General features: G+C 38.0%; 2 protein-coding genes across 2 annotated transcripts in view; one reads left to right on the top strand and one right to left on the bottom strand.

Moving 5' to 3' along the window:
- Nucleotides 1-1,651: 1,651 nt before the first annotated feature.
- Nucleotides 1,652-12,653, bottom strand: part of LOC104406764 (transmembrane protein 117-like) — a gene marked incomplete at its 3' end in the record, with an annotated part of 30,543 nt that continues 19,541 nt past the window's right edge. Inside the window, exon 2 of the mRNA XM_010015888.1 lies at nt 1,652-1,784. Coding sequence (XP_010014190.1) covers nt 1,652-1,784 — 133 coding nt within the window. The remainder of the gene's footprint in view (nt 1,785-12,653) is intronic.
- On the top strand, nt 10,973-11,971 carry LOC104406676 (P2Y purinoceptor 1-like). Its single transcript, XM_010015778.1, has one exon. It carries the CDS (start codon nt 10,973-10,975, stop codon nt 11,969-11,971), a length of 999 nt encoding a protein of 332 aa, XP_010014080.1.

Genomic DNA, 12,653 nt, shown 5'->3' on the forward strand with positions numbered 1-12,653 from the left:
TTCCTTGAGCACAGCACAGTCAGCTTCCCAAAACAATCACAACGCATCTAGGGCTAGGGCATAGGCTCCATGAATGGAGAGGCTTCACCCTACAGAAAGCAAGAGGGCAGACTGACTGACACCAGCTATTTCAGTACTAGACTGCACCTATTTCCAAGAACATGGACACTGATTGCCATGCAATCTCTTCAGCACAAGCTAATGGAAGGTTATAACAGATATGGAAACAAGGAATGTTGACAAGGACAAATGAACTCTGATTTCTAGACATGATTTAAGCTTTCAAAATCGTTAATGCTTTGCCTCACAGCTAGTTATAGTTTATAGAGCATTAGAAATACCAAATATAAATCTTAACATAATATCAATAATAGTATAACTGTGTAAACAGGGAAGCCAGAAACCTGCAATGTTCCTACCCTCCTCATTTCAGGGATGATTATTTTGCCTCTTAGTGGGCACATATTCATATTTACCACATCATTACTGTGATCATTTCCTAAAACACTCAGTGATTCTGCTGCTTTATCTGCCTTGCTTGAATCAATACATGTAGTCTTCATGTCACGATCTCATGATTAGCCCAACTGCTCTGCGCTTATGTTCATCCAGAGACACCCAGTCTGCTTCCTACTCATCTGTTGGTCTATGTCACATTGTTAATAGGACTTTATACACTGCATATTTTTGATAACACTCTTCAGATCTGTAACACACTACACCATGGCTCATTAAATAACTTTTCATCAGACTCTGTTGGTATAGCTCTGCTAAGACAAGTCATTTAATTATGTGCACTATTCTTCAACTCATATATATATTGTGTTTCTTATTCCTTGCTAGAAACTATTCAGATGCTATCCTGCCTTTCATAAACAACATAACTATGTATTTTTGTCCAATTAACTCAATTTGTATGCATTATATAACTAATAAGGAAGGTTTTCTCAGGCAAATCAACACATGAAAGTGGTGTTAATTTTGAGGTAATAGAAGGAATCAAGTATTCTTAAGCCAGAAAATTAATATAAAAAGCTCCATTTAAAATAAACCAAGACATAATAAAAAGATAGCTATTCATCCCTCAGCCAACCATAACTTTGTCCAGTTGGAGCACCCTTAGGGGAAAAAAATAGATTTTAAAGAATATTTTTAACAAACTGGATCAGCAAATATTATTGTACATAACCAAAATAGTACTATACTATACATTTGTGCTTTAAGTGTGAGCTTCCTCAAGCTTGGATGTTTCAATTTCTTTTAACTTTGATTATGAATTTCCTGAGTATGCACAATAGTAATGCTTATACTTTTAAACTACTTAGCCTAACTTCAAATCAAATTTGTTGAGCTATAATTTTAAGTAATAAAAAAAGGACGTAACGTTCATTAGTACCCTGATGGAATAGTTGCTACCATTTTGATTAGGACCCTACTTTTTATACCTGGTACTTTAACCCTCTTGGCTAACTAACCATGTAAATTACAATTCTACCTAGAATCATAAAACAGAAGAATAAAAAACAATATTGAATGTTAGTGTGTTTACATTTTGGTAAACTCTTGTTCACTGTAAAGCAGTATAATATGAAAAATTTCCAGTAGAATATATTCTACAGCAAAAGAGATGAAAAGAAACTCTGTGACCTACCTCATATTCCCTGCCATAATGAGGAACAGATTATAAATGTGAGAAAAAATGAAGAGGAAGAGGATGGTACTGAAGAACATCGTCATCCAAGACCCATGGTCCTCTCGAAACATTTTCAGACGGAGCAACTGACCTGTGGTATATTACAAGAAAGCATATTTTAGTCAGCCAGCAAATACATGTTTACATAATAAGAAAACCAAAATAGAGCGCTAAACTATTTCTTCTTAAATCCAATTAGTCCACTGTGTGTGGGGAGGGCAGATTTAGTATCATGCAGCCAAAATACTCTTCTGTAGTTCAGCATCAACAGATACTGTTCCTACAAAATCACAAGGTTGCTCACACAAACTGACGAAAAACTGGTTTGGGCTTTTACAGTCAGCCTCACTGAGGTGGAAGTCTGAACGAGCTCACGTCACGTCTGTGGTACCTGGTCAAACTGTGGCTGTGGTTTCACACTCACTACATGTGATTCTATATGGTGCTTAAGCAGCTTTCGATGTTTCCCTGTTTCAGTCATTAATACCTCTACTCACTGTGCTCTCAAACTTGCACAGCGAGCTGAGCAGCCATGCACAAGTGAACAGGAGCGGAGAACTGACCCATCTAGAAAAAATAATATTTACCATTTTTTGGTTTTTTCTTTCCTTTGAATTAGTAACATCAACCTGCTGACCCCAAGGCTCAATGAACAATCGTGCTGCACATCAGTGCAAAAATGGGAAGGAGTGATGGATTGGAAAGGCAACTTCCTAAACCATTACATTTTCTAGAAATTGTTACATCCTAACACTCCAAAACAAATGCCACAGCGGGGAAGATCTCATGGAATTAGTCCAGATGTCAAGGCAAGAGCCACTTTTTAGTGGCATTTGAGCAATGTTTTGAAAAACAAGTCTATTTATAAATTTTGAATTTTCATAAGTACCTCAGACTGTGTGAGATCCAGTATTTGCTGCCATTTAGTTCTTGATCAGTAGCAAAAGTCATTAAATCTTTATACCTGTCTCTTTCCACTGACTATAGACAGCATCAGGTCAAATATTGTATGACATGATATCAGTGATCTCATCATACGTGTTTGTCTAGCTTGTGCAAAAAAACCCAAATATGGAATGGGATTGGGGATTCAGGACATTTGGGCTCATGAGAAAAAGAGATTATTTGCTTTTCTGAGAAGGTGGCTGCAGAACCAGTTGAGGATGAAAGAAATTGCTTGGACTAGAGAGAAAATCCATGTATCAGAGGAAAAGCCATCCCTTGAGTCAAAGACAACTCTTGCTTAAGCCCAAAAGTACACAAAAACACATGGTTAGTAATAAGTAAATAATCACCTCTTCTCTCAGTAAAACTGAGATAACAATATTGTGCATTCTCATTGTTCCTCCATTTTGTGAGGTATTACAAGGCTGCCACGTTTTCTTGTCTGATACTCATTTAATGTCAACACAAGAAACTCTGAAAAAGTCTTAGACTCCAATAGTACTGAACTGCTGAGATGACCTCACCCAGCACTGTGATATACACTGGGCAAGTCCCAGCAGCCTTAGAATCAGTTTCAAATTCTACAAGTGAGACTTCCAGTGACATTACGGACAAATCATGTACACTCTACACTCAAGCCCTTGATCCACAAAGGTGAAGAGTACTAATATTATCTTTCTTACAGTGTAGACTTTTGCTAAATTATACCACAAGAAGACCAAAAACTTGATTAAGCCCATAAGTAGTAACATAAAAAAATCATATCGTAAGAGCTTACAGCCATACTTACGATGTAATTACTATTAATTTCCTAGTCACATATGTAGATCAAATGTTGTTACTGCACCACACAGAATTTTTGTAGCTCAAATACTAGAGTATTGGAGCTATGACTGTTTCTCATGGCAATGTTCTTGCCATTTCACGAATGTAATATTGCAAGTTTGTCAGAGGATGAATGATTTTATTGTCTTATCCTCAAAAATCTTACTGCAATACAGCACTCTTCCCCACCTTGCTTTTTGTAATGGTACTTGGTTTTAATGGTTGCTGCTTTTTCAAAGGCAGGATCTAATTCAGTGATTTAAATAGGAGTGGGTGAATGATGGTGGAAAGGTATAGAAATATTTTTTCAGTGCTTGACCCCCAGCAAGAACAACACAAAACATTCCAGATGGGATTTCAAGAGGGCTTTGTACCAACAGATAACATTTAACATGCTTAGGAGCAATATAGTTGCTACAGTGGTCATTTTTACTATTAAGGTAACATCAGAAAGACTGACCAACTTCCATCCAGTTTATTAAACTGAAATTTGTCAAATGCTGAGTTATAATGCCTCACTGCAATATTACAAAATAAGCTTCTACAGTCTTAATATTTTTTCACCATTACAACATAAAGAAAATTTCAGTTCCTTATGAACATTTTTTCTGTATCCTATTTTCAAATGTTACACACTGAATAAGAAGTCAAAAAAAAGAAAAGCAACAATATTTACTAATAATGGCATTTTTAAGAGATGCTAAGAAAGATTACAGACCATTACAATTCATTTCAAATGCTAACAAACGTGACTGACTCATACATAATTTTCCTTTTCATGTCTAAGAAAGCTTTTCTCATGTGAAGTATTTGAAGCAGAAGTATGTCCCCTGACATACATTATTTGCTTCCCTAATTTCATCAGGAAATCAAATGAGCCCGTGTAGAATCTTATACTGTGTGTTTTTCTCAGACCTAATCACTTTAATCATACGATGTGTTACACTTTATTCTGCAGAGAATGCCTTTTTCAAATAATAGTGGTATACCTTGTCGCTAAGAAAGAAGCTCTGCTTAGTCTCACCACTGGTGACAGGTGAAACTTTTGTCATGTTTCCTTCAGGAATGTGTTTTTCCTGGAAAAGCTTTCCTTCTCTGTCTTCTCATCTAACCTTTTCTCTTTGTCCTTCTCCATTAACATAAACACAGGTGTTTCTCACCTCTGTTTCCTGTAACCCTTCACCCTTTTCACCTGCCCGTACAATTTCATGCTATTAAATTTCCAGATCTTCTTTATGTCTACTCTCATCCTTCTTTTCCTCTTCTGAATCCCTCCATTTTGTTCAGCCCTCTCCTTTCCTAAACCAAACATATCTACCAGCTTTTAGCACCATTATAGCCTACATACTTGCTTCTACATAAATACTCTATCACCTTTTGTCTTCTAGCTCTTAACATTTTAGGAACACTGTTTATTCACTGTCTGGAGTTTTTTTCTCCTGGACCTCTACAATTTTGGTACAGCTCCATGAGCTGTTCTTATTAGAATTTCCAGTGACCACTTTCTTAAAGCTCAGCCATACTAGTTCCTCCTCATCTAGATGAGTATAATGCATCTCAATCCAGTTGTTCATACTCTTCTGCCTCAGCATAAGCCAAGACTGGTAAGGAAGACAATCGATAATTCAAGCACTAAGGTGAAAGACAGCATCTAATGAGGAGACAGTGCAGTCAGGGGCTAGAAGATGTCAAAAAGGGAAAACAGAAGGAAGATGAGGAGCTGGACAGGAAGTATCAAGAGAGGTGATATAGCAGACTGAAAGCTGGAATGGTGTGGGATCTAGAGAAGCAATCTCTGGGAGCTGTTGTTTAACTGCAAAGTCCCGTTTCAGCATGGGTTAAGGCTGGACACGTAGGAAAGCTGCAAGTGAGGAAAATTAGAAAAAATGTGAGGTGTCCATTCAGGGAATAAAACAGGAAGATCCCAGGACTGGTGTGTGCTGCTGAAGACTGGAGAGGCAGGTATGGGGCAGAAAGGCTGGAGGACCTGGGGCAGACATGGGCTGAAGTGCTAGGTACGATTTGAGCTCTAGAATAAGCAGAGTTGGAGAACGGGTGTTCTCTCACAGGGCTGAGATTTTGGAATGAGGTGGGAACCATGATACAGGAGAAGTGATAGGTAGGTGGGGAGATCCAACCTCTGTGATGGGGAAAGAGGAACACATGTTCCATGAACCACTCTAGTAGCAGGGCAGCAACAAAACAAATTCTGGCAGTGAAGAAGGGGGAAGAAAGGGAAAATGCAAACACACACATACATGCCCCAAGCCCCTGTACTTCTCTTTCACTGCTGGGAACAATGACAGCCCCAGGCCTAGCCAGGCTGGGAATGGGCAGTAAGTCTGTCCTTCCCTAAAAAGCAAGCAGTGGCTACTATGGCAATAGCAATTTATCCTGACTTACTGAGAGGAGGAGCTTAATGATAAAAGGTATCTCCCTTGCAGTTTGATACCTGCTCTCTGAAGAGCTGCCATTGCATATGGAATATTACCAACACCTTGGATTAAAAACAGTACTTGCAAAATACTTGTGATTTTAGAAGATCCAGACTAATGGAGAAGAAAACCAGAGATGGGAGTCTGGACTTCTGTAAAATAGATAATTACACCATTTCTAAAACAGGTAAGAGGATGATTTGTTAAGTATTCAGTGCACCTGTATTCTCCAAAGCAATATATTTTTTTCCTATTTAGCTATTACATATTGATTAATATATACACATGTGTAAATTTTGTATTTTTAAAAGTAATTTTTTACAAATATTGTATATTGTAGTCAAATTCTTACACTTTAACTATCCTACAGTAGTTTATGTTTGCCATGTAGGACTTCATTAGCTCTCAAGTAAGTACGTGAACATAACTTTTTAATCAAAGAAATAGTAGCTTAATCACAGTAACAACCGAGTCATTAACAGGAAAGGAATTGGATATTAGCACAATCTACTTAACTAATTGCATACACATACTGCTGCATATCGCTTATTTCCATCGTACTAGTAGCTATAATATACTAAATGCAGTTGAACTAAAATATGTGAAATGCTCCAGTTAATACATTGCATTATACATCCTTGCATATCAATTCAGCTGAATGTAAAAAGGGAATACAAAAAATTATTACCTAACAGGTAACATGTTAAAGTAAAAACTGCAAACGATGCTTGATATTTTTATAACAAAACCTAGGACTCACTGTATAATGCTTTATTGATTTGATAAAATTACCTACAAAGGTACACTCTGAAAGCACATGTAACTGAAATATATTGGGGTGTGAATAGTCAGAAATTTGGAAAATCTATCTGGTAACTGGAACAGATTTGTACTAGATTAAAACACAGTTGGAAACAGGCAAACAAAATTCTCAGAGTAATCCCAAACAAAAACCCAAAAAGCAACAAGAAGAACAAAAAAAAATCGAGAACAGTTCATGTAAAATTAGGGCTTCTACCATAAAGAATAGCAAACAAAAAAGCGCAAGGGGCAATAAGACTAGATAAGGAATAAAATTACTTGAAGTAAGCTGTAAACTCAACTTAATTTTTATTTTGTTTTTACTTCAGGCTGAATTAATTGCTTACTATGACTTTGTTAAAAATGTCAAAAAACCCCACAGGTGTGACAGGGAAGATTATGGTTCCTAGGATATACTTACACATACAAAATCAGATATTTTTTAAATAAGCAAACATGCTAAACCTAATGGAACTTTACAAGTACAAGTTAAATGCTATACGAATGACTACCAGTGATAAACTGTGAACTACAATTAGCTACATACATAAATAAAGATTCCTTTCAGTGACACAGTGTTACTTAGGTCCCAAAAGAAGTTTCCTCAAAAAGCATTTTTTTTTTACTGGAACGAGGACTTCCATCTACTCCAAGATTTTGGAGGCCATATCACAGGTACAAGGGGAACACAGGGTAGTAGAAACTTCAGGACTTAAGGCCCTGCAACCAACCCGGTCATCAGCTGAAACCTGTCTGACTTTCCATAACAGTGTACAGATGCTGCTGGGGACAACGACAGAAGAGCTTGTAGATAGTCCTTGTCAGAGAGTGACAGACCTAAGTCATGTTTCTTTGAGGCCCAGGACAAGAGACAACCCAATAGGCAGATACAAAACTTGAGTAAAACACCTAACTGTCTCAAAAACTAAAGCTTTTCTAGCATCTTTAGATCCATAGCCCATAAGATGGTTGGATTCATTAGACTGCAGAAGCAGAAACAAGAGAAACATAGAATTCCTACCCATTAATTTAACATGCTTTCTTAATTACTCAGTTGAGTGACAGAGCCCATAAACTTCAATCCTTTCCTAGGCATATGTGTAGTATTTTAATACCAAGCCCTTCACTGAGTCAGAGGTATTTCTTTACTTTTGGATGCCCATCATGTGATTGCTCTTACTGTCCATTTAGTGTTCATGGCCATCTCCATCAGCGGCTGAAACTGTTCAGCTGAAAAATTAATCTCAATAAATTAGAACTACTTTTTAGCTTTGAAAACCCAATCCTACTTTCATCAAAGTCTGGCAAGCCTGTTCTTAGTCAGCACTAACAACATATGCAACTCCTCATCTGTCACAGTATAATGTCATGGTGCTGTTGTGCATTCTGTCACTGCTAAGAAGTGTGTATGTGTGTTGGCTGGCTTTGTTTAAGAATACATGGACTTAGCAGTGAGCACAGCTATGTTCAGAAAAAGAGTTTTCTGAAACTATAGGTGCAGAAATTTGAACTGTGAAGACGATCATGTCACATCCTGTAGCTTAAATCATTCTTTTGGTGCTAAGACAGCAGACGGAAATCTCACAATTGTCTGATATAAAAAAATATCACTTCTGAAAACCATTACAGTACATAGGCAGATCTACTGGACATCAGGGTAGCTCCAATGGCCTCAGGATACAATAGGGCATGCTGACTGTCTTCCCATGCACAGTGAAACTGTTTTCTGATTGTACAAGGCTTTCAATTCTCCTGATGGAAGACCACAAGTTCTTATTACAGCACAGAGCTGGGGGTCAAACCCCTTTTGTTCTTCTCTTGCTTATTATGTTACCTCGGGAAAGGGTTTTTAATCTCTGCATATCTCTGTTCCCCTGTGTCCACCCTGTAAGTCACATCAACTGGAAAGCACATTGTTTCAAGAATCTAGCCTTGAGTTTGGCCTCTAAGCTCTACTATAATACAGAGAATTAGTAGGAGACAGAATATTTTAGAAAATTCAAATACGAATCCCAAGGTAGACACATGGCAAATGCCTACACAAAAATGTACTTTCTCACGTCTATCTGAGTTCCAAATACATCTTACCCAGCTGTGCAATTCCAGCTCCTCCAGCTAGAAAACTGCCTTCACATAGCTCAACCCTGAGAGCAGCCCAGTAAACTGAAGGTGATGAAGGGGGTTGGGGATTTATTACTTCACAATGCAGTTACAAGGCTACACATCCAGACTCTACCCCACCAACTTGCAGTAGAGTGGAGCAGGTGGCACAGCTGCCTGCCTCCCTCCATGTAGACCTACATATAGTCCTTTCCAGGAGCTTGATGAGATCAGGAACCCGGCATTCCAATTTCCTCATGCAGCTATGGCCGTGATGTTTATAGCCAGTTAAGGGCTTATTTATACTTGCCAATACAACTTGGAATCTAGTGTTTAGTGTCTTCATTTGTAACTATTGAAACAAAGGTAGAGAGAGGTAGGAAAAACAATTAATTCAAAGCACATATGACCTCTGGCCAAGAGGATCTCAGGAAAAGATAACTTTCCTCTATATATTCATACCCCTTTTAACTGAATGCATACTAAGAAAATGTTATTGTACGTACTAGAGTGGCTACATTTTAATGAGTTTACAGGGATATCTTATAAAATTCAAATGCAGAAAAAAATTACACAGTTTGTGTAACCTTTTACATTCACAAAGGCTATGGAGAAGAGTAGGGAAAAAACCCTGGGTTAAAGTACAGTGCTTCAATACTTAACAAAATAAATTTAGAGAGCAAACATTCTCCACCTGTGAAATACACTGTGAGTAGAACAGATGGCTTTCTATCCATATTCACTTTCTGGAAAGTCATTTGACTACTTTTGTGGCCGAGCTTCTAGAGAAACAACTTTCCTTCCTAAGTTTGTTGAGTACAGTCTGAACTAGCTTTTTGTCAGGTCACTGCCTGGGTGAACTGGGTGAATTTGCAAAGCACAACAATGCAGTCTCTGTTTAGCAGGTCTTCACTGCAGCCAGTGTTCGTTGTATTTTGACCTGTGTCTGTGAACATACTTTTGGAAAAGTCATACTGTATTAAGGCTGACACAAATGCAAAACATTACGTTCAAAAAACCCGCTACTGTCAACTTAATTGTTGAAGCTGTTTGAAAATTTTAAAGGAATCAATACCATTTTGAAAAAGTTCTTTCTTGCATTCAAAATTGGTTTGTAGTGAGTAAAATTCCATCCTTTCATCCTATCAAGCACTGTAGTGGACTCTGATCTACAAACGGCTATTTGGATGACCTTCATACAAGGCTCCTGCTGGGACAGAACTTAAGAGTTTGGCATCTGCTGCATTGTTTGAAGAGAGGTTCTAGAAACATAACAGCTGCAATTGGTGACAGCTCATTCTGGAAGAATATTCCAGAGCTTACTTTGTTTTATATTAGGAGGAATACAAAATCATTGGGAGTAAATGTAAGACTTTACAAGCATAAAAACCTTGTTTTGAAAAATACACTGCAAATCTGTATTCCAGATATTCCATAATGGGCATTGATACAAACTTAGCCATAAAGAGCGAGACAAAATGAATTCTCTCTAACCCTACCATAAGCACAATGGTTTTGGCCTGGGATATTCATTTACAGAATAAAGTCAAAGAAAAAGAAAAAGAAAAAAAGAAAAAATGTTTTTCCAGAGGTTTAGATGGAAAGGTTGCTATGGCCTTCACTACAGGCAGGACTTCATCCCGATTTGTTCCAGTGCTGTCTTCTGGATCTCAGTCACAGCCCACCACACAGCGGCGCATTACACATGCTCTAGACCCAGTATGGACACACAAGACAATCAAAGCAAGGATGGAATTACTGTGAGCAATCACTGTCCTCCTGTCCTCTCTTCTGCTCCTTCCAAAGACAGACAGACACATCAGTGGGTCAGGGGTGCTGCTGTTACTGAGGGTGTGTGCTTTTTTTCTGTCATTTATTGCACACTACACTAAACATCAGAGAGGAAAGAATACGAAGGTTTGGATAAAAGTTCACGAATATCTACCTGTGGAGGTGGTGTAGAGTAAGCTTTAAGTATTACCTACTTGGAATTTACTTTTTCTCCAGATAGAGTAGAACTTGTACATCATAACATATTCTGAATTCTTTTGCCAATTCAAACATGCTGGATTTAACTTAAAAGTTTTGACTTCTAAATTCAGTAAGTCTAATTCATTTTTTATTTTAAAAGCTGTTGGTCTCTCTTTTCCCTTCAGGCACACTCTATGAAAACATGATGAATGGTACATGCGCTATTTTCATTTGCAACAGAAATCTTAAGCTGGAGTGGTACTGTTATTTGCTGATTCTGGTTTGCCTCTTCACTTTATTAGTAGGATTTCTAGGGAATATACTTGCGCTTCGACATTATGTGTACTGCATGAAGACATGGACAACCAACACCATATTTCTCTTTAACCTGGCACTGTGTGACTTTACTTGGACACTCATGGCACCTTTTTCGGTATATTACAGTCTCCAGAAGTTAACTGTCTTTTCCAGTCAAACATTTTATCAGACCATAACACTGTTTTTTAGTATTAACATCTATGGAAGTGTCTACTTCCTGACACTCATCAGTTTTGACAGATACGTAGGTGCTGTCCATCCTATCACTTCATTAACATGGTGGAACAAAGGAAAGGCTGTGTTTTGTACCATCGCGGTATGGATCTTCATAGTGATTGCATCAATGCCAGAGATCTACTACACAGTTGCAGCTGTAAAACAACGTCTCCTTGTAGATTCCTTCGATGGCACAGAAGGACCTTTACAATTTGTAGTGCCATTCACACTCTCCAAGGTTGTATTGAGATTCCTAATTCCAGTCACAGTCATCTTTACATGCTATATGTTGACTCTCAAAGCGTTACTACAACTCAGTAAACGCCAGCAAAGAAGAAACAGACTGGTTAGACCTCTGCTACTGATTTCAGCTGCTATGATTGTATTCGCTGTTTCTTTCATACCTTACCATGTTATGATGATGGTGCTACTAATTTACAAAACTAATTGTCAACCACCCTGTGGGAACATAAGCACTATAAGCACCATTTATGAAGTCACAGAGATCATCTGCAGCATCAACAGTTGCCTCGACCCAATCATTTTTACGGTAGCAAATAAAACATTCTACCAAAGAATTAAAAGAATAAGATGTCATCCCAAATGCCAGTGCTGCTGTTGTCTGACAGGAAGGGACATTGCTCTGTCCCCAAGAACAACGACTTAAACACCAGCCTATGAAGACACGCATCTCCCACCACACATTTGGCTTTGCCCATGAGACCCATTTAAAACTTGGTCTCCTGTGTTGTATAGCAATCTCTTAACTAAGCAAGAACACACAGCAATGCAGAGTAAAACTTAATGTGAAAAGAAACACTAGCAACACCTAGCTTTACAGAATTGGAATTCTAAATATTCTTGTCATAAATATACTTTAATTTATTGTGAAATGGCACTTCTTACCTATATGTACACACAACATGGAATAAACAATGAAGAAAAGTTCTAAGTAGCTACTTTAATTCTTGGCTAGAAAAATACAGTAATATTAAGAGCACACTGTGTTGAAGAGCCTTCTTATGGTTTCTGCTAATTATTCTTTCATCTGTTTGTACCTGCTGCTGTGATTGGCCTGTGCAATTAATAACAATCATGATGCTTACTGCTGAACTGCTCCAGCACTTGCAGAGAGGTTTTCTGCAAGTACTTCATTTTAATGCTGCTTGCCCTAGGGTTTCTCAGACACTGCCAGTGGAACCTCATTAACCCAGGTAAGTGCAGCACACTTCCAAAAACAAACAAACAGAAAATAAATAGTAAGATAAAGTCCCTGAGGGTAGCCAGAGCCACAGTGAATCTGCTCATGAAGCAAACAAGCACGAGTTGAAGAACCTGAAGTCTTCCCT

Source organism: Nestor notabilis, unplaced genomic scaffold (genome assembly GCF_000696875.1).
Source record: "Nestor notabilis isolate BGI_N333 unplaced genomic scaffold, ASM69687v1 scaffold8940, whole genome shotgun sequence".
NCBI classification, from domain to species: Eukaryota; Metazoa; Chordata; class Aves; order Psittaciformes; family Psittacidae; genus Nestor; species Nestor notabilis.

Excerpts from the sequence above, each read along its gene's own strand:
- LOC104406676 (XM_010015778.1), top strand. The coding sequence starts at position 10,973 with ATGATGAATGGTACATGCGCTATTTTCATTTGCAACAGAAATCTTAAG.